The sequence below is a fragment of the Herpailurus yagouaroundi genome, unplaced genomic scaffold (assembly GCF_014898765.1).
Source record: "Herpailurus yagouaroundi ecotype Mexico unplaced genomic scaffold, PumYag 430, whole genome shotgun sequence".
In the NCBI taxonomy this organism is placed as follows: Eukaryota; Metazoa; Chordata; class Mammalia; order Carnivora; family Felidae; genus Herpailurus; species Herpailurus yagouaroundi.
In genome coordinates this window covers 203,378-231,056 of record NW_024412647.1, presented here as the reverse complement: position 1 = coordinate 231,056, position 27,679 = coordinate 203,378, and the positions used below count along the sequence as shown (strand labels likewise).

Here is a 27,679-nt window from a genome sequence, read left to right as displayed (position 1 = left end):
ATGGGCACAGAAAACCAAACCTATCTGACTGAATTCATCTTGCTAGGCCTTTCTTCAGATTGGCAGACCCAAATCCTGCTGTTTGTAGTGTTTCTCATCATCTACCTGCTAACTCTGTGTGGGAATTTTCTCATCATAGTGCTAATTCATATTGACTCTCGACTTCATACACCAATGTACTTCTTCCTTAAAAACCTGTCGTTTACTGATCTCTGTTTCTCTACAACAGTCATCCCCCAGATGCTATTCCACTTGCTGGTAATGAGAAAAACCATTTCCTTTGCTGGGTGTTCAATTCAGATGATTTTTTTCCTAATAGCTGGGTGTACAGAAAGTTCCCTCCTAGCAGTGATGTCCTATGACCGCTATGTGGCTGTCTGTAAGCCCCTTCACTACTCCACCCTCATGACCCAGAGGGTGTGTGTACAGCTGATCATAGGGTCCTGGGCCAGTGGAGCCATTGTGTCTTTAGTAGACACAATATTTACTTTATGTCTCTCATACCATGGACAGAATATAATTAATCATTATTTTTGTGAACCTCCTGCACTCTTGAAGTTGGCTTCAGAAGAAACCTACAAAGCTGAGATGGCCATCTTGGCAATGGGCATAGTAATTCTCCTTGGTCCTGTCTCCCTCATCCTTTTCTCCTACTGGAATATTATCTCCACTGTGATTCGGATACAGTCAGGTGAGGGGAGACTTAAGGCCTTTTCTACCTGTGGTTCTCATCTCATTGTTGTGGTCTTCTTCTACGGCTCAACTATATTTACCTACATGCGTCCAAATTCCAAGAAGGTAAATGAAGGGGATAAGGTGATTTCTGTGTTCTACTCAGTCATAACATCCATGATGAACCCATTCATTTACAGCCTGAGAAACAAGGAGGTAAAGGAGGCATTTAGGAAAGCATTTGGAAGATAGAGCCTCTCAGAGGCAATGATCTTTATATTGATACACATCTATGAGAATGAAGACATTCCAAAGTGGTTCAACATTTTTAACGGCTTTCTCTTGAACTGTTTCTAAGCTGATCCAGAACTAAGGGTCATACATGTATCCTTGTATATCTAGGATGTTTTCAAGTTTGTCAACTGCATCTTGCTCAAGCTTATTCTCTGTGGTTATAGCTTGCTTGCCTCATTACAGCTTTTTGCTATTATATTATATATTATAATATAAATTACATTTATATATTATATACATTTATATATACATTTATATACATTTATATATACATTATATATATAATTTATACAATTTATACATACATTTATATACATTTATATACATATATGTGTGTATACACACACACACATATGAGGATCTTCATTTACACTGCATTACTGGTTCACTAATACATTTTCACCTAGACATAGTACCTTTTCGTTCTAAACTCCATGGCTGCTTGTCAGCTTCATCCCATGCTAACATCATCTACAGCCATCCACAAACCTTGGAATACTACCTCATGTCATTATGCTAGACTCTACAATTTCCTGTCAGAAAATATGAATGATTTTTTTTAACCTTAAAGTTCTGATATGGAAATTTTGTTTTTGTTTTGCTGTATGGTCCCAAAATACTGCTATCATCAATTCAACTACACATGGGGGAGCTACTGGCCTAGACAATAATTTGTGGGATCTCATATTCAGCAAACACCTTCCATATATCACACACTCTTTCCCTCCAAGGACAACTGCTGTGTTGAGGGAATTAGAATTAAAAGGCAACCTTCCTGCATCAATATACCACACCAATATATCACAATATACCCCATATGACACCAATATACCACAGCTGTTGCCTCTTCAAACATGCTCTCCCCATTTCTGCAGGCTTGATGGTGCCAGTACCCATTAAGTTCTCATTTTGGGGAAGTAGTAAAGAAAGGCTGATATATGAGAAGCAATTCCAGAAGATATACATTGTTCTGTGGGATTAAATGGTACTTAAGCTTTTTTTTTTTTTTAAACAACTGCTGTAACCTCTTTATAGCAGAAGCACCACTGGTGATACTTGTAGTCACTCACTGATGTTCAGCATGCACACTGCCCCTCCTTTGGAAGAACATCTACCCTCAGCTGAAGGTTTAACTTCAGGTATGAAGTGGAATTGACCCAACACGCCATTGGCGTGTAGAAACACTACCAATTCTCATCCCTGATTGCAGGGCCTGTGAGTCATGACAACATAGCTGGAGACTACATTCTGCCTGGTCATAGTTCTGCCTATTTCTCCTCCATGATTGTCTATTTCTCCAGGCAGAAGTCCCATGACACAAACATATTCCATTACTTTGTACTTCATTTGCCAGACTTACAGATATCCCCTGACTTGTCCCACCTTATCCTCCATGCAGCTGTTTCTACGGATTCTTGTCATACAGAGAAGAGTGCTGCTAACCATAGACAAATTCTCCTTTCACACAGTGGGAAGAATATGGGAAATTTTATCTTTTACCAGGAGAAATTTCAACTTGGAGTTCTGCTCTCGGTTCATGACTATGAACAAAGCAATTATGGGTGAAGTGTGGCATGAGCCAGAGAAAATAAGTCCCTGATGAAAATCAAGCTTGCCACATTGAACTCTGGCTGCTCCAGCTTCAATGTCCAAGGCCTATCCTGAGAATCCAATGCTATTCATTCTGTGCCATGATGTCCTTGCTGAATTGAATGACCTGTGTGCAGAATGATTCTGCATGGGAGAACAGATGTGTGCAATAATAGACTCACTATGCATGTGTGAGGTACATTTTCAAATTATGTGTAACTAGCATGATCTTATACAAGGAAACCAAAACTGGTCTTGCACTATAGATGCTTTGAGTAGCTATGTTATAAATAATAGCATTTTCCTTTTCTAAAATTAAAATATAGATAACATACAATATTATATTAATTCCAGGTGCACAGCATAGTGATTTAATATTTATATATATTACATAATTCTCACCACAGTAAATGGAGATATCATCTGTCACCTGACAAAGTTATTACAATATTGTTGACTATGTTCCCTATGCTGTACTTTACATCTCATGATTTATTTATTTTATAATCGAATGTATCTCTTAATCCCTTTGATATATTTCACCCATCCCCTTGCCTCCCTCCCATCTGGCAATCACCAGTTTTTTCTCTGTATTTATGAGTCTGTTTATGTCTTATTTTGTTTACTTGTTTTGTTTCTTTTTGTTTGTTTCTTAAATTCCACATATATGTGAAATCATATGGTATTTGTCTGTCTCTAACTTATTTTACTTAGCATAATATCCTCTAACTCTATGATACACATATCACCTCTTCTTTATCCATTCATCTATTGAAGGACACTTATGTTGCTTCCATACCTTGGCTACTGTAAATAATACTGCAATGATCATAGGGGTGCATGTATCTTTTCAAATTAATGTTTTCATTTTCTTCAGTTAACTGTGGGACCCAAGGAATTTAACAAAAACCCCCTACACCTGGACAAACAGAGCAAGACTAACTCCATTTTGTGCTACACCCACCATCTCATGTATAACGCCCACACGACCTACTTATTGCTTAAGACACTCCCCTACCCTAGTCAAGCTGCTGAGCACACCCTTACTGGAAACCGGCTCATATAGGAATGCAGAACCCCTAACCCCCAGAGAATGTAAACCCCGCCTTTTGCCCGCCAAACTTGCGCACCAATTCTTAAATCCTGCCTTTTGCCCACCAAACTTGCGCGCCAATTCTGACCAGAGTGATAGGCTAGTTCAAACAGTTACTATAGGGTAAATTGTAATTCAATTGGCCACCTGCGTGTGGACTGACATGACTATGCAACTTTCTGTGTGTGTTACAATCTCATTAGCCACTGGCCCCTATAAAACTGCTATGCCTCTTAACCTAGGGGTTCAAGTCCCTGCTCCGGTGTGTCGGGTATACTTAGGCCCAAGCTCCAGCTTGCAAATAAACCCTCGTGCGTTTGCACCGGTATCAGCTCCTTGGTGGCCTGTCGGATTCAAAATCGGGGGCATTACATTAACTACCCAGAACTGAAATTGAATAGCATCCACTTCTACATATAATGCTGCCTCATGGCTATTCAGAAGCTCACTTCACCACTTCCTCTTTACCGGCCATTAAGTAAAAAAGAAGTTATATCACAGAATTAGAATGATCATTGAAAAAGTGCCCATGGATCACTGAGTTACATAAAAACTATACATCTGACCTCATTAGGGAACTGGTGGAGGCAAGAAGGTAAGAAAACACAGATACTGATATATATTTTAAAATGAAAACATCAGCCTCTGACTGAATAGCAGACTACCAATGACTATGCAGGGGCAGCTAGGCAGCTAATAACATGTGAGAAACTAAAACACCATATACATATATATATACATACATACTGAAGTCACCATATGCTGGGTACTACCTTCGTCTTCTAGAGCAAATAGTTTTTCAGTTTTTAAAAGAAATTAAATTTCCTTCATTTATGTCACAGGTTTATGACTGTTCCTTTTGTATTAAATCAACCCAATGAGCATTGATTTCAATAGCACAGTTTGAGTTCATTTATTCAATGAACATCTAATCATTTATTGAGTGAATATTTATTGAGAACTCTTCTATGTGCTGAACATACAGGAATAAATGAAGTTCAAAATTCCTATACTCATAGAACTTACATTTTAGCAGAAGATGATAAAATAAACAAGTCAAACACATATGTCTGATGGTCATAAGTTATTATGAGGAAATAAAAGCAAGGAAGGGTTGGTTGCAATTTTGAGCAGGTGCTCAGGAAAGATCTTTCTGGGAAGATGACATTTCAGTTAAAGTACACCTTACATATTAGAGAAATTAACATTTGTGCTGTGACCAGGATGTTCAGAAGAAAGAACCAAGACATTATTTGGGGGAAGAGGGTCCAGGCAGAGAGAACAGAGTCTGAACAGTTTGGATGCGAATAAGTTTTTTTTTGAGATCAGAGGAGAGGAAAGTCAGAGAGAGTGATTGGAGGCTGATAAGTGCCAGGGAGAGTGGCAAGGAATGAGTTCACAGAAACAGGCAACGACCAGATTGGTAGGGCTGTTTTATTAGTTTCCCAGGGCTGCCAAAACAAATTATCACAATGTTAGTAGTTTAAAACAACAGAAATTCATAGTTCTTGAGGCCAGAAGTCTGAAATCAAGGTATCTGTAGACTCTGTTCCCTCAGAAGCCTCTGTTTTTGGTGCTGAGTTGTCCCTTAGTTTGTGGCAGCATAACTCCAATCTCTGCCTCTGTCCTCATAGGGCCTTCTTTCCTCTGTCTCTGTGTCTACCCCTTTTCTTAAAAGGATATCTGTCACTGGGCTTAGGGTTTACCCCAATCCAGGAGGATTTCGTCTTGAAATTTCCCTTAATTACATGGGCAAAGATCTTTATTCCAAAGGTCACTTTATGAGGTTCCAAGTGGGGAGATATATATATATATATATATATATATATATATATATATATATATCTCCCCTATATAACACCCATTTAGCCCATCCCTCCACCCACCTCCTCTCCAGCAACTTTCAGTCTGTTCTCTGTATTTTGAGAGTCTCTTATGATTTGCCTCCCTCTCTGTTTGTATCTTATTTTTCTTTCCCTCCCCCTATGTTCATGTTACACTATTAAAAGGTCACTCTGAGTGTTGTATGGAGCGTGGATTGTAAGTGGACAAGCATGGAAACAAGAAAAGCAATCAGTAAGAGTGAGTTCTATTCCAGTAGCCCATGGTAGAGATGCTGGTCTTAACTAGGGTTGTAGCAATGGAGAGCCAGAGGAGATAAGAAATGTGGTCAGATTAGATGTACAAGATGAAAAAAAGAGTAATGAAATATGCCTAAGTCTTTGACCTGAGCAATGTTGTGGACGATGAGTAAGACTCCAGAAGGAGGAGTTCGGTGAGGAAATCAAGAATTGTCTTTTGGACTTGTTTATATGGCCCTTTGTTATATGCTGACTTTGTTCTCACACCACTCTTCTGTATTTGAATAGTTACAATAAAGCCTTCATTTAAACAGTCACACATCCTAAACTGCATCCAAAGCTGTTTAGGGTTATGTTCCCCCCCACCCCATTAGCATAAGACTTCAAGAATTTGGGGTACAATGGCAGCCAGGAGTTCTGAAAACCCCTGGCAGTAGTTAGTTTAGTGGGTATCATCCAGATCATGCAGAATACACTTCTGTAAGCTGTCTTTTATGTTAGCATCATTATTGAAACCCCTATTTTTGAAATGCTGACAAAATTCAGAGACACCAGTTGTCCTTAGATTGGTTTGAGAAACACTACAGTAGTATATGATTATCAGATAAGGTTCAAGTATTTCACTTTGTGATTACAATGAAAAATGCCCAAGGGGAATCTCTTATTGTAGAAAGGTTTTAAAAAGTTAATAGCACGAATTGCTCAAGGGAATGCCCTGTTTACAATAGCTCTTAGGACCTCAGACTTAAAGACTTCCTGCCATGAAAATCCTCCAGTCTGGTTCTTTGGTGAATTTGGGGAATTTTATAAAATGGTGCTTCTTGGCTTGGGGTAGAATAGGACTCATAGCCCAGATGATGTCCTAACCTTCAGAATATTCAGTAAATGGCAGTGGGAATTGCCTGTTAGGATATGCATTATTAGCAGACTGCCAAAACCATATCTCCCTTCATTCATTAACTTGTTTCTTCATCACTTACCCCAGTGTCCTGTTTGGCTCATGCCAGTCCTCCATGGGAGAGTGGGTAAGGTGATTAGGGAGATTTAATCCTTTTAGAGAGTCTGACATCTTGATTCTGTTCATCAGGGTGGGCTCTGCCTTTCACTCCCCTCTCTTTTTCATCTGGCTTCTACAGAAAATACGTACTCTTCTTTTTTTACTGATTCTGAGTGATAGCCTCCCAAATCCTGTTCTGAAACTCCTCTGGAGAGGACTAAGCTACTGACCAGGGATATTAGAGTGACTGCAGGGGCTGTGAACACCCATTGCCTCTTATTTGGCACCAAAAGCTAATCTGCCAGATTCTCCCCCGCCCCTTGCTGTCTCAATGTTCCCTTCTCAGGGCTTCCCTCCTTGTTCTGTTTCGCCACTGGGTTTGGACAGTGAGAGTAGGCAGGGCCAGGACAGAACCTGAACCACCTGTCCTAGGGGACACAGGCAGCATCTTCTTGTCGTCAGACATCCCCGGATGGCCACATAAGACTGTGTGAGTATGCTAATTTGTATGTGCAGATATACACAAATCCTATGTGACAGTCTTGTCCCCTGTCACACTGAACTCACCCTTCTTCATTTGGATGTGGGTGACAGCCAGTTTATTCATTCTCTTTGACCTAGTGATCAATCCTGGGATCTTCTAAACCAAGATCTTCCCAATCCCAGGTCAGAGTTCAACATTTCAACAGTCAACATAAGACCACTCTTCTCATTTACACTTCTCTTGAGAGAGTGAATGTGTTGGTGTGCTAATGTGTTGGTGTGGAGTGTCAGCATAAGTCTATTTGTCCATTCATTTTAAACCCCTATCATGTCTCAGGTGATACTGATATTCAGATAATAAAGATTAAGTGACATCAGTTTTACTATCTTGAAGAAAAACTCAGTCCAGGGAGACAAATATTTAATCACATACTTAAAAGACAATGTAACAGCTTCATGAAAGAAAGTACATACAAATATTTTTCTGGACATTATGAATATAATGGTCAAGTCTACATTGTACACTGGGTAAAGAACTGTAAGAAAGTCATTACGCTAAAGCTTACTTCAGACAATTAATGTGTAGTTAAAATCAGAGGGATCGGAATGGTCCTGTGAAGGAATCTTCAGTTTAGGGGAACTATAGATTATTTCATTTTCTTTTGTATTCTGTTCTTTTCTTTCTTTCTTTTTTTTTTTTTTTTTTTTTTGGCTGAAGCCTAGGATAAAAGGTTAGGGAAAAGGTGTCTGATAGCAGAAGACAGACTACTCAGAATTTGAAAAGAATTAGAAGAATGGTATGAAGTTGAGATGAGGATTCACAATTTTAATAGTAGTATCATTTGTAGTGTGTGTATGTGTGTGTGCGCGCGTGTGTGTGTGTGTGTGTGTGTGTGTGTGTGTGTGTGATTTGTTCTCCCACATGGGATGTAGACAACCAGAAGAAGAAATCAGAAGTTAACAACTTGAGAATGGGGTTTAGAGTACATGATTAAGATATAGTAGAACACAAGAAGAAAAGCGGTGAGATAGTCTTACATTAAAAGAAAGGAGAGGTTTTAAGAAATATTTATAGTTAAATTATGCAAAATGCCATAATTGACAAGGATATGCGTTGGGAGAAAAGGTCATTGCATGGATAAAAGAGTGTCCTTGGTTTCATTGCAGTCATGGCAATAAAAATGATACTGAAAAGATTTGAGAGTCAATGGTGATAAAAAGTAGAAATAGTAGTGTTTAACATGTATTTGATAATTCAGTAACAAAAATATAAGCAAAAGTGAGATAATAAGGAATACAAGGCATAGTATGATCAAGGGAGATTGTGCTGCTTTTCTCTTTTTTTTTCCCAAGGAAAAATCACTTTTTGAAATTGTGCTAAAAAAAATAACCACTCAGCCACTTTTATGATAACTTCAGCCACTGAATTTACCACTCAGCCACTTTTATGTATAGTTCAGCATATATGCATTAACTATATTTACCTTGTTGTTAACATCATTAAATTAAACCAATGTTTATCTTTGCCTTTCATTCCATATACTTTAGAAGGCTCTCCTATCACATTTGGCCTCAACATTGAAACTTGGAGCAACACAGTTCCAGTCCCAAAGGATGAACAAAGAGCAAAAGAATGCAAAGGTATTTTCATGCTAATAAAATATATTAATATTAATATATAATAATATATACTATTTTATATATAATAGTAATATATTAATATTCCAGTTAGCTGGAACTTTGTTGTTTCAACCTCCATCCTGTCACGGCAGATGTAATCTGTTGTCCTCTTCATTTTTATTTGTTTGTTTGATCTGTCACCATATTTGTTACATTATTAACTTGTATATATCATAGTAATAGCCACAGAAAATAAATGGAAACAAGGGGACCACTGTGTTTATGTGACCACAGTGAGAGTTACAAGGAAAACAAAAACTGCCTGAGAAGATTATTGTAAATATTTCTTTATTCAGAGGTTTTCCTATAAAAAAATTCTCAATATATTTATATGTACCTAATTTGTCTTCCTGTTTCTTTCTTTTTTTTTTTTTTTTTAATGACCCATGGCTGTCTACCATAGGCCCTCCAAAGCCCAAAGTAGAACTTGTTTGGAAGTTTTCCAAAATGTGCAAATTTATATAAATATATAAAACTACCTGGTCACAACTAAGGGAAAAAAAAAAAAAAAGAATCCAAAGTGTAAAAACAGTGAGAATAAGCATCCTCCTCAAACACTGCAGCCATGTGTTCCTATGCTTTCTCCTTAACAGCTGTTTTCCTAACATGCAGGGATCTAGGGATCTAGGCCATGATCCCTTTAGTACAATGGGATATTACATAATATTATGAGCTAGCCTTGTTTACTGTCCGAAATTCTTTAAATGGCTATATTTTATTTACTCCTTACATAAAAACTATATGTTTTATTTGTATCACCAGCTCACAGATGAGAAAAACTAGACACAGAAAAGCTAAGTAATTCTCTATTGGTCACCCATCAACCACAAAAGCTGCATTCAAACCCTCCAGTTTAGTGGTAGAACCTGCATTCCCAATCAGTGAACTGTGCTGTTTCCTTACAACTGACAAGTCCCGAGCAATGGACTCTCACAGCAGGAGAAATGCCCATGGAAATACATACATACTGCAAATACACATGTACATACAAATATACATACACCTTCACACTCCATTTAAAAGATTAAAATGATACATCACAGGGGTGGCTGGGTGGCTCAGTTGGTTAAGCATCTGACTTCGGCTCAGGTCATAATTCCGCAGTTTGTGAGCCCGAGCCCCGCATTGGGCTCTGTGCTGACAGCTTAGAACCTGGAGCCCGCTTCTGATTCTGTGTCTCCCTCTCTCTCTGCCCCTCCCCTGTTCATGCTCTGTCTCTCAATAATAAATAAACGTGTAAAAAAAATGATACATCACATATAAAGTCAAATAGCTTTCCTTACATTTAATAACTTATCATAATCATCTTGTTATATTACTAAACTTGTATGTTATACCTTCTTAAATTTTACCTCTAAGCAAAATACGGTATCTTGTCTTGTTTTAATGTGCATGTTTTTGTTTCGTGTTTATTGTTCACTTTTACTTATTTCTGTGAATGGGATATTTAAAACCTTCATCCATTTTTCTAACGGATTATATCTTTTATTATTGATTTTAAGAAGTCTTTCTATATTAGGAGTAATAGAAAAATTTTAAGTTTTTGAAAATACTTAGATTTATTTATTTTATTTTGTTTATAGTGGTCTACTAAATAGAAATCTGATATTTTTAAATCATCAAATTTTATTTTAAAATATATTTATTTAGTTTAGTTTTAAAATTATTTTTATGCTTATTTATTTTTGAGAGAGAGAGAGAGAAAGAGAGACAGTGCGAGCAGCGGCGGTGGGGGGGGGGGGTAAGAGAGAGGGAGACACATAATCTGAAGCAGGCTCCAGGCTCTGAGATGTCATCACAGGGCCTTATGAGGGGCTTGGACTCACAGTGAGATCATGACCTGAGCTGAAGTCGGACACTTAACTGACTGAGCCACCCAGTCACCCCTAAAATTTTTTATTTAAGTTCTAGTTAGTTAACAGACAGTGCAATATTGGCTTCAGGAGCAGAATTCAGTGATTCATCACTTACATACAACACGCAGTGCTTATCACAAATGCCCTCCTTAGTACCTGTCATCCATTTAACCGATCCCCCACCCACCTCACTCCATCAACCCTCAGTTTGTTCTCTAGCATTAAGAGTCTCTTATGGTTTAAATTGTCAGTGTTGTTAGTATTTTCCTTTACTGTTACTTTTTTTTCTTTCTTTCTCTCTCATTCTCTCTCTCTCTTTTGGTGCATGTTTAGGAAAGCCTTTATGACCCAAAGATTAGATGGATGGATAAACACATGATAGATAGGAAGATGACAGACTACAAATTTTCATTTAAAAAAAAAAACTTAGATGTTTTTAAAAATTAGATCATTAACATTCGGAATTAATTATTGCTTATACTTACATTATATGTATGTATAAACATGTATCCATGATGTTCTAAAAAGCATAAGTAATTGTCCCATGGCCTTTGTTAAGTAAATACACTTATTTAAGATGCCACCTTTACCATATACTAAATTTTCATACATATTAGGATATTTATTTATTAATAAATATTTATTTATTTCAGTTTTATATTTATTAGTTAAGTGTTTTATGCTTGCTCAGTATACACTATATTAATAAGGGAGGTAAAATTTACTATATATTTTATATCTGGTAGAATGTGTTCCCTATATCCCCTAATTTTTTCTTTTCCACACTTCATTTTCTATCATAGAATTAGTCATCTATTTAAAATGCAGAATAAGATTATTAAATTCCCTTACAAAAAGTCTTCTGTGAACTTGGTTGGAATTTCAGTGCATTTATGAATTAATTTGGGCAAAATGAATACCTTGATAAGACTATGCTGTTTTGTTTACAAAATTAGATATCGTGTTTCATGATTTTCTTCAAATAGATCATGAATACTTCTTAGGTGTACACTTTGCTAAGTTTAAGCCACTGTGGAGGAATTTTTTTTTGCTAAGATTTCTACTTGTTTATTTGGTATACAACACAAGACTGTTCAGTTGTACAAGACTGACCTTGTACAAGATCACATTTCTTACTGGTTATCATAGACTCAAATTGCACCTTTTGATTTTAATTTTTTTTTATTTTAGAGATTATTTGTTTATTTTGAGAGAGAGTAAGAGAGAGAGGGTGGCAAAAGCAGAGGAGGGGCAGAGAGAGAGGGAAAGAGAGAATCCCAAGCAGGCTCTGTGCTGTCAGGGCAGAGCCCATCGCAGGGTTCCATCACATAAACCATGAGATCATGACCTGAGTTGAAATCAAGAGCCAGACACTTAACCGACTGGGCCACCCAGGTGCTCCTCCCTTTGAGTTTTTAAAGGTATACAATCAAGTAATTTACAAATAACTTGTATCACTTTTCTGAAGACTTGTTCCTTTAATTCTTTCCATTTTCCTTTGGGCAAGATCCCCCAAAATTATTTTAAAATATCTGTTCATATATGCCTAACTGTTATTTTTGTGCCTACAGATAGCTCTGCCATAGTGGATTAGCTCTTAAACTCATAAAACGAAGGTCTATGGATCTGTCTTTTAGGAGTGGATGTGGGAAATAGGCAGAAACAATTGGGTGAAAGTTTAACCTTCTTTACAATGAGTTTTTGAGTAAGAAAGAAAAAGAATTGCAGATTACAGAAAGAGTGAGAAAGCGTAAAATTTTTTCTGAGTCTTTGTTTCATCATCTATATACTGGGGATGATAATAACCTCCTTAGATGAACAGAAGATTTAAAATAAGTGTAAAGAAACAATGATGGCATCAGGACAGGGCCCAACACATTATAATTAGTATTGTTATTGCCCAAGGACCTTATGTAAAGAGAGATTATGTGTGGAGAACAGATTAAGACATATTTAAAGGACTCTACTAAGTGCAACAACCACTGAGGCAGTTATTTCTACCGATGTTCCTGGGTACCCTCTTCACACTGAAAACAAACGAGGAAAGATTTATTTAAGGGCCAGGATCACAGACTACTACATCTTCCTTTAACTTCCCATTCCTTGCTCAGAGTGCTTCTTTAGGATTGTTTTGCAAAAATAATGAAAAAAAATCAGCCTTCACAAATGTTATCACACAGTTTTCATCATAACAATCGAACTGGTTTAAAGCAGCATCAATTTGTTTGCTTCCCATACCTACATCAAAGGAAGGATGCACTGTGAGCGGCACTATAGTCTTGTCAGGACCATAAGTAGTCGTGCTAAGGTTTGGTCATGTAGCATATTCAGGATGATTTCTGACCCTCTGGTGCAACTAAAAGACTCAAGGGGATAGAAAATCAGAAATGACTTTCATCTGTCCAAACTACTGAGCAAAAAGAGAGCTCGGTCTTCTGACATATGGAATCTGCCAAGAGATAGAAATTAATAGCTCAGTTCTAATGCTGATTAATAAAATACCTAAGTTACCCAGATACATTTTTTTTAATAACTGATCAATATGTGTTTCTTTTCTTGGTGCTGACCTATAAACAGTAATAAATTTTCATGGGAGAAGAAAACCAAACCTATGTGACTGAATTTGTCTTCCTGGGCCTTTCACAGGATCCACACACACAACTCCTGCTCTTCTTCCTTTTCCTGATCATCTACCTGCTGACTGTACTGGGAAATCTGCTTATCATTGTGCTCATCCACAGAGACTCCAGACTCCACACACCCATGTACTTTTTCCTTAGAAACTTGTCATTTGCTGATCTCTGTTTCTCTACCACCACAGTGCCCCAGGTGCTAGTCCACTTCCTGGCAAAGAGGAAAACCATTTCCTTTGCTGGATGCTCAACTCAAATATTTGTTTTACTTCTGGTTGGGTGTACAGAGTGCGCACTGCTGGCGGTGATGTCCTATGACCGGTATGTGGCTGTCTGTAAGCCCTTGCACTACTCTTCTATCATGACACACTGGTTATGTGTCCAGCTGGCCTTAGGGTCCTGGGTCAGTGGAGCGTTAGTATCTCTAGTGGATACCACATTCACACTGTGTCTGCCCTACCAAGGGAACAATATCATTAACCACTTTTTTTGTGAACCTCCTGCCCTCCTGAAGCTGGCTTCCACAAATACCTATAGCACAGAAATGGCCATCTTTGCAATGGGCGTGGTCATCCTCCTAGCTCCTGTCTGCCTGATCCTTGTCTCCTACTGGAATATTATCTCCGCTGTGATCCAAATGCAGTCTGGGGAGGGGAGATTCAAGGCTTTCTCTACCTGTGGCTCCCATCTCATTGTTGTTGTCCTCTTCTATGGCTCAGCAATATTTGCCTATATGAGGCCAAACTCCAAGATAATGAATGAAAGGGATAAAATGATCTCTGTGTTCTACTCAGCAGTGACACCCATGCTGAACCCGATCATTTATAGTCTGAGAAACAAGGATGTCAAAGGGGCTCTCAGGAGAGTGACTGCAAAATAGTCTCTTTTAAGGTGAGGATCTTTAATCATGATGAGAATTTTAAAGATGTAGAGAGAAGTGATTTTCTTATAAACTTTTCCCATTTTCATCCCATTCCTCCACTTCTTTTCCTTCTCCTATTTTCCTATATCTATTCTAAGAAAATTTAGCTAATTGCCTATTCAAAGCAAGGCATATTGATAGACAAAGGAAAGAAATATAGAAGGGGGTTTGGGTGGGAGGATGGGTTAAATAGTGATGGGGATTAAGGAGTGCACTTGTAATGAGCCCTAGGTGTTATAAGTTTTGAATCACCAAATTGTACACTTGAAATTAATATTACCACTATATGTTAACTAACTGGAATTTAAGTAAAATCTTTTTTATAATGTTTGTTTATTTTTGAGAGAGAGAGAGAGAGAGAGAGCATGTGCATAGAGTGGGGGAGGGGCAGAGAGAGAGACACAGAATCCAAAGCAGGCTCCAGGCTCTGAGCTGTCAGCACAGAGCCTTATGCATGGCTTGAACTCATGAACCACGAGATCATGACCTGGGCCAAAGTCAGATGCTCAACCGACTGAGCCACCTAGGCACCCCTGGAATTTAAGTAAAATTTTTTAGAAAGAAATAAAAGGCATCCAAATCAGCAAGGAAGAAGTCAAACTTTCACTATTTACAGATGACATGATACTTTGTACAGAAAAACCCAAAGACTCTACCAAAAAATTGTTAGAACAGATATATGATTCAGTAAAGTTGCAGAATACAAAATCAATGTACAGAAATCTGTTGCATTTCTACACACCAATAATGAAGAGGCAAAACGAGAAATCAAGGAATCAATCCCATTTACAAATGTACCAAAACCCATAACATACCTAGGAATAAACCTAACCAAACAGGTAAAAGATCTGTACTCTGAAAACAATAGAACAGTCATGAAAGAAATTGCAGATGACACAAAGAAATGGGAAAACATTTCATGCTTGTGGATTGGAAGAACAAATATTGTTAAAATGCCTATACCACCCGAAGCAATCTACACATTTAATGACATCCCTATCAAAATACCAACAGCATGTTTCACAGAGTTAGAACAAACAATCCTAAAATTGGTATGGAACCACAAAAGACCTGGTAGAGCCAAGCAACCTTGAAAAAGAAAAGGAAGGCTGGAGGCATCACAATTCTGGACTTCAAGTTATACTATAAAGGTGTAGTGATCAGGGCACCAGTGTGGCTCAGTTGGTTGAGTATATGATTTTTGCTCAGGTCATGATCTCATCATGGAGCCTGCTTCACATGTTAGGTTTCCCTTTCTGTCCCTTGTGCCTGCCCCCCCCCACCAAATAAATAAATAAACATTAAAAGAAAAACAACAAAACAAATACCCCAAAGGTATAGTGATCAAGACAGTGTGGAACTGGCACAAAACAGATATGTAGATCAATAGAACAGAATAGAAAACCCAGAAATTAACTCACAACTATATGGTCAATTAATCTTTGACAAAGAAGGAAAGAATATCCAATAGAAAAAAAAAGGTTCTTCAACAAATGATGTTGGGAAAACTGGACAGAAACATGCAAAAGAATGAAACTGGACCACTGTCCTACACCATACACAAAAAGAAATTCAAAATGAATTAAAGACCTAAATGTGAGACAGGGAACCATCAAAATCCTAGAACAGAAAACAGGCAGCAACCTCTTTGACATCGCTGTAGCAACTTCTTACTGGAAATGTCTCCTGAGGATGGGAAACAAAAGCAAAAATAAACTATTGGGACTTCATCAAAATAAAAAGCTTTTGTACAGCGAAGGAAGCAATCCACAATACTAAAAGACAACCTACTAAATGGGAGAAGATATTTGCAAAGGACATATCTGACAAAGGGCTAGTATCCCAAATCTATAAAGAACTTCTCAGAGTCAACACCCAAAAAGCAAATAAGTCCTTGAAGAAATAGGCAGAAGACATGAATAGACATTTTTCCAAAGAAGACATACAAGGGTTTTTTTTCTTTAAAGTTTATTTATTTTGAGAAAGACAGAGACAGTGTAAGTGGGGGAAGGGAAGAGAGAGAGGGAGAGAGAGAGAGAATCCCAAGCAGGGTCTACACTGCCAGCACGGAGCCTGATGTAGGGTTTGAACCCACAAAGCCGTGAGATCATGACCTAAGATGAAACCAAGAGTGAGACACTTAACTGACTGAGCCATACAGGTGCCCCCAAAGAAGACATACAGATGGCTAACAGGCACATGAAAAGATGCTCAACATCACTCATCATCAGGAAAATACAAATCAAAACCCCAATGAGATACCACCTCCCGCTTGTCAGAATTGCCAAAATTAACATCTCAGGAAACAAGAGATGTTGGCAAGGATGCAGAGAATGGGGAACCCTCTTACACCATTAGTGGGAATGCAAACTGGTTCAGCTACTCTGGAAAACAGTGTGGAGGTTCCTCAAAAAAATTAAAAATAGAACTACCCTACAACCCAGTAATTTCACTACTAGGTACTCATCCAAAGGATAAAAAAATGCTCATTCAAATGGGCACATGCACCCCAGTGTTTATAGCAGCACTATCGACAATAGCCAAATTATGGAAAAAGCCCCAATGTCCATCCACATATGAATGTATAAGAAAGATGTGGTAAATGTACATATATATATACACAATGGAATATTACTTGGCGATCAGAAGGCGTTCTTTATGATGGGATAATCAGAGCATACTTGTATCCCTGTGATTATGATCCAGAAGAGAAGAAGAAAATGGTTTAAGATTAAAGAGACTCTGCAGGAACAAAATCTTTGGTAGGTGAAATACTAGTGAAGGGGTCAGCCTTTAATAGATAGTTGTAAAGGGGGAAACCAAACATGAACATACAGGTACATACACGTGGGTGGGAGGTTTGAAGAGAAAAAGATAAGGGGCTGGCCTTTCTTATTTCTCTTCTCTTTCTTACCCCACACTCCACATTCTATTCCAAGTTAAGTACATATGGGGTAAGATAATCAGCTGAGACTGAGGTGTGAAAGAGTCATTTTCAGAAAGGAAAGAAGATTGAGTTCAGAAGGTGGAGTAGTATATACTATGTTCTGGAAGGCATAGCTGAGTACTGCAAAAAATCCTAAATTACAAGTTACTTTACCAGTTGAATATATTCATGATCAAATTACCAATGGGTTTTTGAGGTGTAGATGACAGAATCAAATATCCTTAGAAAGAGTAAGGAGAGAAAGAAGCTAGAACTGAACAGATAGCCAAGAAATGTACCTTAATACTATGTTTATGAGACATAATACATGATTTAAAAAATAAATTCATGGAAAAGAATTATTGTAAAGAAAAGGGCAACTTTGGGGGCACCTGGGTGGCTCAGTTTGTTGAGCGTCTGACTTCAGCTCAGGTCATGGTCTCAGGGCTTGTGAGTTCGAGCCCTGCGTCAGGCTCTGTGCTGACCGCTCAGAGCCTGCAGCCTGCTTTGGATTCTGTGTCTCCCTCTCTCTCTGCCCCTCTCTACCCTCTCTCTCTCTTTCTCTCTCTCTCTCTCTCAAAAATACATAAACATTACAAAAAAAGAAAATGACAACTTTGAAAAAAGTTAAAACCTCACCATATCAAGATAAATTAGAAACTTATTCTAAAAGTTAAATACAAATTATAAAATTATGAAGAAAAAATAAAATATATAAATTGTTACCTAAAGAGAGAGTAGAAAATTACATCCTAGCAGTAAAATTACTTAAAGAAAACAGAAAAGAAAAAGATGGATAGATTTCACTACACAAATATTTTCAGTACTTCTGTGTCTACAAATCCTTACCATGCAGGTATTTGAAAAATAACACAAGTTTGAAAAATAAAAAGTTATTACCACAAACGTAACAAATTATCAGTGTCCCTAATCTGTAAAGAACTCCAAAAACTCAAAAAGAAAAATATAAATTTATCTATTATGCAAACTAAAGTAATATATTTAAATTTATACCTAGTAAATTAATAAAAACTGTTCAACTCAATATGAAAATGAGTTAAGTATACTTATATGTTGCTGGTAAAAATGCAGAATGTTTAATATGTAAAAAATTAATTCATCTTTCTATATCAAGAATATTAAATAGATTTTGACTTTGGTTTTAGTAATTCCACTCACAAGAATTTATTCTGATGGAAAAAAATCAATCACTGTTGACTCAGAGGTCAACATTGCTATTTTTACACACACACAATGTTGACTCAGAGGTCAACATTGCTATTTTTACACACACACACTAGATGTATATCAATGATGAAATAGCCAATTTTATTACAAATCATCCATATGATGTAATGTTATGTCATTACATAAAAATATTTTCAAGTCTACTTATTCACAGAAGAGTTAAGATTTATTAAATACTCATTTTATGCCAGGTGTTATTCTAAATGTCTTACATTTATGTTTACTAACTTCTTTAATCCTCAAATGACTATGAAGTAGGTCTTACTATTACTGCCAATATACAGCTTAGAGATTTGCAGATAGGTACAGAGAGGTTAAGAAACATGCTCAATGTTATGTTAGTGGGGGCATACTGAATTTGAACCTCGGTACTCTGACAACTGACCCCAGCCTCTTTGTCACTGCTCTTTACAGCTGCCAAAAAATGTAGGGGAAAAATTCACTATGTATTAATAAATGAAAAAATCTCTACTTTATGTGCACATATAAACTCAGTGAAATGCATGCCTGCCTTCAAAATGAAAGAAAATGTATCTAAAAGTGTGGAGGTTATCTCTGGGTAAGATTTTAGATGGTTTTTGCCTGTTTTTAGTATCCCTAATTTTATTAATTTTTTAAAAGTCCTTAGTTTTACAGATGAAAGTGCTGTTATTAATTTTTAATAACTTTTTATTATTTTTTAAAGAGAAAGCATTAGCAAATTTCCAAAAAGAGCAATATTCCCCAAAATAGTGCCACTTGGATGAATCATGTTATTTTGAAGCTTCAAAACAACCTGCAGATTTTGTTTAAGTATTTCCAGGCTTACAAACAAATGGCAGTAGTACAGCATATTTAAGCCACTAGAATATTAATTGATATGTTGTCCTCTCCTTTTCAGCACAAATACACATCCACAGACTCACACATCCACACATATTAAGCATATGAACCCTCTGCAATTTAGCTCCATTTCAAGACTGCAACCAGTTGTTTGTTTGTCTGTTCTGCTTACTGCCAAGGAGTAAGCATTGTTTCCAATGGACCTTGCTAATGAGATGTCCTTTCTATTTTGTTCGTTTCAGCCATATTTGGATTTTATGCAGTATAAAAAATTTCCACATCAAAAACAAAGTCAAACAAAAACACCTGTTGGAGGGTCCAGGTGGGTCAGTTTCCGTAATGACTGTTTGGAAAAAGGAAGTTAGAACATGATACAAATACATACAAACTACTACCAGTTTGGGCATTAATTAGGTTGCCTACATGCTCTTGTAACAAGGTCAGGTGTCTAAAATTTGTGCAGATCTCAAGGTCTACTCCCTTGATATGGGCCTTGCTTAGGCCCTTGAAACTTGAAACTTTCTTTTCTTGAAACTTTCTTTTCTTTGGTTCATACGTTGGTCCAATATGGACTTTCAAGTCAGAGGTCATGTCCAAAATTGGTAAAAGTCCCTTGTCTCATTCAACTTGGTAGCTAAATGGGACAGTAGGCAAATTTTAAATAGAATGCAGATCATTTCTTATAAATTGCTTGATGGAAGAAAGACTTAAAAGAGCATTTGATAATGAGATATCACCTTGAATCCATCAAAATGCTAGAATAAAAAAGACAAAAAGTAAGTATTGGCAAGGATGTGAGGAAAAGAAACCTTTGTGCAATGCTGGTGGGAATATAAATTGGTGCAGCCACTGTAGAAACGGTATGGAGATTCCTCAAAAAATCAAAATAGAAATATCATATGAAGCAGCACTCTCAACAATAGCCAAATTATGGAAAGAGCCTAAATGTCCATCAACTGATGAATGGATAAAGAAATTGTGGTTTATATACACAATGGAGTACTACAGGGCAATGAGAAAGAACGAAATATGGCCCTTTGTAGCAACGTGGATGGAACTGGAGAGTGTGATGCTAGGTGAAATAAGCCATATAGAGAAAGACAGATACCATATATTTTCACTCTTATGTGGATCCTGAGAAACTTAACAGAAACCCATGGGGGAGGGGCAACCCACATGCCTGTTGATAGATGAATGGATAAAGATGTTACACACACACACACACACACACACACACACACACACGCACATACAGTGGAATATTAATCAGCCATAAAAAAAGAATGAAATCTTGCCATTTGTGATAACATGGATGAACCTTGAGAGTATTATGCTAAGTAAAATAAGTCAGGAAGAAAAAAACAAATCCCATATGATTTCACTTATACATGGAATGAAAACAAAACAAAAGAACACACAAAGAAACAACAGAAATAGACCATGGATACAGAGAATAAACTGGTGGTTGCCAGAACAGATGGAAGGATGGTGAAAATGGGTCAAGAGGAGTGGGAGATACAAGCTTCCAGTTGGGAATGAATACATCACCAGGATAAAAGGTACAGTGGGGATGAAAGGGAATACAGTCCATGATATTGTAATGGTGCTGTATGGTAACAGATGGTAGCTACATTTGTGGTGAACACAGCATAAAGTATAGACTTGTCAGGTCACTATGTTGCACACCTAACTAATGTAACATTCTATGTCAACTGTAGTCGAAAAAATAAAATAAAGTAAAATGGTAAAAATACAGACACACAAAATCATTTCAGAAGTCAGGTCACACTTCTTCATTTTTCTATTAAAAGATACACTCTGAGTTATAGTGTTTTCACCATGAGTATTAGCAGATTTCTTCTGACTTCAAAGAGGAATAAATTTTGAGGGCTAGCCATAAGCTCTCCCTAGAGGGTAGAATGTGTCTACAGCATGTATTTTCCCAGCACTCTCTTCAAAGCCCCCATGACTTCCTTATTCCTCAAGCTGTAGATAAGGGGGTTCAGGGCTGGAGTGACAACCGTGTAGAAAACAGAGGTGATGTTGTCTTGCTTGGGGCTGTGGAGGGAACTGGGCAGGACATACATGAATGTGGCAGCTCCATAGAACATCCCAACCACGGTCAGATGGGAAGAGCAGGTGACTAGGGCTTTCTGCCTCCCCTCATTTGAGGGCATGTGAAGCACAGTAAACAGGATTAGTGCATAGGAAGAAATGATTGCAAGGAGAGGGGGCATCAGGAAGGTCACACCCATCACATACACAAACAGTTCATATCTAGAGGTATCTGCACAGGCCAACTTCAGCAAAGGTGGAATCTCACAGAGCAGGTGCCTGATGTTCCGGGCTTTGCAGAAGGGATACTGCATGGTATACATGGTATAAACAATGGCACTTAAGGATGCCAGTATCCATGCTGTGGCCACCATGAGCCAGCAGACCCTTGGCCTCATGAAGACCATGTAGTTCAGAGGATGACAAATGGCCACATATCTATCATAGGCCATGAAGGCCAGTAGCAGGTCCTCTGCACCACCCAGCATCAATGCCAGAAACATCTGAAGGGCACAGCCCGCAAAGGAGATGGTGTTTTCACTGCGCAGAAAATCCATGAGCGCCTTGGGAGTGACAACAGATGTGAAGAGGAGGTCCATGAGTGAGAGCTGCCCGAGCAGGAAGTACATGGGCACGTGGAGCCGGGAATCCACTGTGATGACCAAGAGCAGCAGGCCATTGCTGGTCAGGGCCAACATGTACAGGACTGTGATTATGACACAGAGCAGTTCAGGAGACCCACTGTCTTTCAGAATCCCCATCAATATAAAGCCACTGCCCAGGGTGGAGTTCCAGTACTCCATTCTGTATTGTTTCTTTAGTTGCCTAGAACCAAACACATTCTCGGTGAATTTTTGCAAACGTGGTCCCTAGTTTGTAACATCACAGGACTCTAATTGAATCCAACTCCCATTTGGAAAAGCCACATTTGGAGCGTTGTACCCAAGCCCAGAAAAGTCAGAAGAGACAGGGACATGGAATTGTGAGGTATCATGAATACAATGAGGTGTTGCCTTTCCTATTGGACTCTGACGTTAACTCTTGATCTCTCCGTTTCTGACACTTTTAATTGCATATTGATGAAAGAACCATCTAAATGGAGAGCAGGCATCATAGTAATAACTAAACATTGAGAGGTCAATATATGAAAGTATTATTCAGGACACCAAACCTGGAGAAGTATCTTTCCAGAATGATTAAATTATCCCTCTCTTAAAGGTAGCTTATGTACCAGAAAGTAATATTCTAATACATAAGCCCTTGATTATTTTTGTACCTAGGTTTAAGTATAATGTTTGATGACTGATTTACATGCCCAGTTAGTATTCTAACAGACCTCTTCTGAATATAAAACTCTAAAGCAGGTACAGAAATGTGATTTCAATAAAACACTTCCACTTCATTTTCCATAACTTATGACTGCATATGTTTGCAGAATTAAAGGTTGTAGATGGAAGCATCATGAAAGAGTTAAGTACGTCCACCTTAGTCACCTCTCTGGGCCAGCTCCACACTCTCCATGTGCCTGAGAGAGAAGGAATTCTAGACTGTCTCAGACTAAGGGGTGATGTGTTTGACATGGTGTTGGTTTTAGGAGCTCAACCTTTTGGATGAAAGGACATAGGTGTTTCTTTACAGGCTATGACAACATGTGAGCCTGGGAAAACTCAAAAATCTGATAATGGATGAGGCTCTGCCCAGGAATATCAGAGTGTTTGTGTTCGGAGGAAACGGTGAAAGGTGCCGTCAACAAAAGAGCATGTGCTGTATGCTGTAATCAGGCTCATTAATCCTATCTTCCCTCTTGTGCACCCGACCCAGATCCCCACTCTCCTTCTTGCAGGACCAGAGTATCTCCACTGGATTGAAGGGTCGTGGGGATAGGGAGGATGAACTCCTGTTCTGGAAAGCCACGTTTGGAATGTGGTATCCCACCCCAGAAAAGTCAGAAGAGACAGGGACTTGGGATTGACAGGTATCGATGCCATGCATCATGGGAACTAGGCAGATAAATCCAATTCTGAACATGTGTTAAAGAATCTGTAAGAGAAGTATGTTTCTCTAAATCTTTCCCCTATACTGTGGCTTCTATATTTAGACATTTCACTGGTTCCCCTACGGGTCTCTTCTGGGTCCACAGGATTTTAATGGCACAAAGGTATTATTAGAGCATATGACGGGCATATCATTTGCTCTTAGATGGCCCTTTGGAGACATTTTTTACCAGATAGGGGCAAAAATGTCTGAGCAGAGGGCAGAAAGCCCAGGAGTGCTAAAGATAGGTACTGGTATTTCCACCAGGAAGCAGACACCCTGGCCTGGGATGTGGCACAGACTCCTTCACCATTTTCACTGATTTTTCTTCATGTTTAGAAAACCAAGAATAGAGGGCATTAGGATCAAGTACGGGCCCCAAAGCACTAGAGAATCTGGAAGACAGAGTAGCTTAAGTTCTTAGGGTCTGTTTGGGGCTCTGTTTCTCAACTCAGCATTCCTAGAGGCTGCACACTTCCCTGACAGAGAGACAAAGCCCTTACCTCAGGTAGTGAGAAGCCCAGATGGCCAAACGTGCAAACTGCCCTGTGGGTTGTTTGAGGGTGAAGGATTTTCCTGTAGAAATGGGGAAAGGGTGAGGCTTTTCCAGCAGTGTCCAACTGGTTGAAGTTTTGCCAAGCTGGGTTAAGAGTCTGAGGAGTCTGACCAATACAGTTGTCAGGGCCCCTTCTGGTCCTTCTATTCTTCTAAAGGTCTTCTCTGGAGATGCAGTGGAGACAGAGGGCTAGTTCAGTCCTTGGGTAGTTTCTGTGGCGCTCTTACTTCAGTGATGGATTTCCTGCTCTCACACCCATAGAGAATTAGAAGAAACTGTTTCTGTCACTCAGTTCCCTAGGTCAAGAACCCATCCAGCTCTGGAGAAGTTGTCAGGCTGAGTTCTTGGGTCCAGATGCTCAGACTGCCATTTACTCCTGCTAGGGTCTGGGAGCAAGGATGAGAGCAGCAGGAATCTGGAAGAAGTAGATATTGCAAGAGCTCCCCAAGGGAGACCCTGCTGTGCTTGGCCTCACTGTCTCTGGGGAAAGGCTCCTTTCCCATGACCCCTCCCCCCTCTGCTTTCTTCCATTCCTACATTCACAGGGACTTACCTTCTCAGCTGAAATGGCCTCCCCTGGAAATGCTGGTCCAGGAAACAAGATGTTAATGAGTCCTCTTGGGCATGTTTCCTGGCCTGGTATCCCTGCTCTTTTCTCTCACTAAATGAGCTCAGATGCCCCAGGTTTCCATCTTCCCCTAAGGTGGCACTGATGGCCCATTTCTGAATTTCTGACTGGATACACCAAGAAGAAGCGTCCTTTTCCTGGTCAGTGTTCTGCCCCAGATCTTAAAGTAGGTTTTGTGTCAGCTCTAGGACACTCCCACAATATCTTCTGTAATTGTTACCTTGATTCTGAATTCTCATGTTCATTGCCTGTCTCGTGTGCTCCATTGTATACATGTTCTTCTTGTTTTATAAGCTCTTCCTGCTACCTCATCAGCTTCCAGATATGATCAAGATCTCCCTGTTCAGACAAACAACAATTTGGATTTTCTTTCCTTTGGACTATCTCTCTAAGTGCCTCCCATTTTTTGCCATATATTTTTTCAAAAAGCATTTATAATAATTGGGTCTACTGCTACTTTACTTGCTCGTTCATTATACACGAAGAGAACATTTGCCCAGAAAACCCAGAAATAACAGTAGCATAACCCAATAAAATTGTATTTCTCACACAGGTAACACTTCAATGCATATTTCTTATTTAGGGAGCTGTCCTTAATTGCTCTCTTCTGTGGGGTTGGGTGGGGATCCAGGCTTTTCATTTGGTGGAGCCTACAACATCTTCAGTAGGTGATTCCCAGGTTGACAATAATACTCTCCATTCTGGGTAGTCTGAAAGGAAAGAGATCCTATGGCATCAAGTGTAAGTGTTTTTATGGCTCAGACTTCACTTCATGGCACACCTTGTGGCACACTTCACCTCTGCATTGTATTCCTCGGCCCATTTGTATCACCTCCTGCCAAGTGCCCCACATGACTGAACTGACCAACTTTGTCTCAAGATCACCAAAATCTTCTTTGCCAAATCCTGTAATACATACTATTTTGTGTTACTGGATTTGTTTTAAACTCACCAAATTCCCACATTCCTTTTCTTTTGGTGTAAAAAGGCTGAAGATTTTTTCGTTCCATACTAGCAGGAATATTTTTTTTTCTTCTGATCTCTGTGTTAATCTGGTAGCACACCACACTAGCATGATCCAGAAGGGCAGGAACTAGTCTGTTTTGTTCCCAGTCACATTTCTAGCTCATAGCATGGTAACTGCATAAGTGTACTCAATAAATGTTTGCTAAATTAATAAAGGAGTGAATAAATGAGTGTTTCTCCCACAGCTGCTGTCAAATTCCAACTAAAATATCCATGGGGAAAAAATGTCTATTCAGGTCTTCTGCTAATTTTTTAATCAGATTGTCTTTTTTTTTTTTTTTTGGTATTGAGTTGTGTAAGCTATTTATATATTTTTTATATTAACCCCTTATTGAATACATCATTCGCAAGTATCTTCTCAGATTCACTAGGTTGCATTTTTGTTTTGTTGATGGTTTCTGTCACTGTGCAGAAGCTTTTTATTTTGGCGTAGTCCCAATAGTTTATTTTTGCTTTTGCTTCCCTTGTCTGAGGAGTCATATCAGTGTAGCTTACATTGCTAAGGCTGATGTCCAAGAGATTACTGCCTATGTTTCTTTTACTTTTATGGTCAGATCTCCTATTTAGGTTTCTAATCCATTTTGAGTGTATTTCTGTGCTGGTAAAAGAATGTAGTCCACTCTCATTCTTTTGCATGTAGCTATCCAGTTTTCCCAGCACCATTAATGAAAAGGCTGTCTTTTCTCAATTATATATTCTTGCCGCATTTGTCATAGATGAATAATATGAGTTTGTTTCTGGCTCTGTATTCTTTTCTATTGATCTATGTGTCTATTTTTGTGCCAGAACCATACTGTTTTGGTTACTATGACTTTGTAGTATATCTTGAAATCTAGGATTGTGATATCTCCAGCTTTGTCTGGGATTTTTCTAAAGAACACACACAGGTACCCAACAGACACATGAAAAGATGCCGAATGTCCCTAATTATCAGAGAAATGCAAATCAAAACCACAATAAGATATCACCTCACACGAGTCCGAATGGCTAGTATCAAAATGACAAGCAGTATCAAGTGTTGGTGAGGATGTGGAGAAAAGGGAACCCTCATACACTATTGGTGGGAGTGTAAATGGATGCAACCACTGTGGAGAACAGTATAGAGGTTTCTCAAAAAAAATTAGAGATAGAAATAGCATATGATCTGGTAATTCCAGTAGGGATATTTATCCAAATAAATGAAAACACTAACTCAAAAAGATATATAAATAATGCCCAGATGATGGAAGCAACCCAAGTGTCCATCCACAGATAAATGGATACAAAAAATATGTGATATATATTTATATAGTGATAGATTATTCTGCCATAAAAAACGGTATCTTGCCATTTGCAACATGGGTGGACCTAGAGGGTATTGTGCTAAGTGAAATACATCAGACAGAGAAACAAATACCAGCAACAAATACCAGAAAACAAATATGATTTCACCTGTATATGGAATCTAAGAAGCAAAACAAATGAACAAACAAACAAAACCCAGACTCATGGGGCACCTGAGTGGTTCAGTCGGTTAAGCATCCAACTCTCGGTGTTAGCTCAGGTCATGGTCTCATGGGTCATGAGATAGAAACCACATCTGGCTCTGTGCTGACAGTGTGGAGTCTGCTTAGGATCATGTTTCTCCCTCTCTCTGCCCTTCCCCTCCTTTCTCAAAAATAAATAAACTTAAAAAAAAAACAGACACATAAATATAGAGAACAAACTGACAGTTGCCAGAGAAGAGGGGAGTCGAGGGATGGGCAAAATAGGTGAAGAGAATTAAGAGGTACAAATTTTCAGTTGTAAAATAAGTAAGTCAAGGAGATGGAAAGTACAGCATAAGGAATATAGTCAATAATATTTTAGTAACATTGTACGGTAACAGATGGTGACTATATTTTTGTGGTGAGCACTGAGTAATGTATAGAATTGCTGGATCACTATGTTGTACACCTGAAACTAATATAACATTGTATGTCAGCTATATACCTCAATAATAGATATTTAATTTATTTTTATTTTTTTTATTTTTATTTTTTTATTTATATATGAAATTTATTGTCAAATTGGTTTCCATACAACACCCAGTGCTCATCCCAAA

At 38.3% G+C, this 27,679-nt stretch overlaps 3 protein-coding genes across 3 annotated transcripts; 2 read left to right on the top strand and 1 right to left on the bottom strand.

Annotated features, from left to right (window-relative positions):
* Positions 1-1,056, top strand: LOC121022702 (olfactory receptor 2D3-like). The gene has a single exon (XM_040464107.1). It carries the CDS (start codon positions 1-3, stop codon positions 922-924), a length of 924 nt encoding a protein of 307 aa, XP_040320041.1. The 3' UTR covers positions 925-1,056.
* Positions 1,057-13,314: 12,258 nt separating this feature from the next.
* On the top strand, positions 13,315-14,259 carry LOC121022701 (olfactory receptor 2D3-like). The gene has a single exon (XM_040464106.1). The coding sequence runs from the start codon at positions 13,336-13,338 to the stop codon at positions 14,257-14,259; it is 924 nt and encodes a 307-aa protein (XP_040320040.1). The 5' UTR covers positions 13,315-13,335.
* Positions 14,260-21,222: 6,963 nt separating this feature from the next.
* Positions 21,223-22,243, bottom strand: LOC121022700 (olfactory receptor 2AG1-like). Its single transcript, XM_040464105.1, has one exon. It carries the CDS (start codon positions 22,153-22,155, stop codon positions 21,223-21,225), a length of 933 nt encoding a protein of 310 aa, XP_040320039.1. The 5' UTR covers positions 22,156-22,243.
* Between the last annotated feature and the right edge of the window lie 5,436 nt (positions 22,244-27,679).

Coding starts and splice junctions, on each gene's coding strand:
- LOC121022702 (XM_040464107.1), top strand. CDS start 1: ATGGGCACAGAAAACCAAACCTATCTGACTGAATTCATCTTGCTAGGC.
- LOC121022701 (XM_040464106.1), top strand. CDS start 13,336: ATGGGAGAAGAAAACCAAACCTATGTGACTGAATTTGTCTTCCTGGGC.
- LOC121022700 (XM_040464105.1), bottom strand. CDS start 22,155: ATGGAGTACTGGAACTCCACCCTGGGCAGTGGCTTTATATTGATGGGG.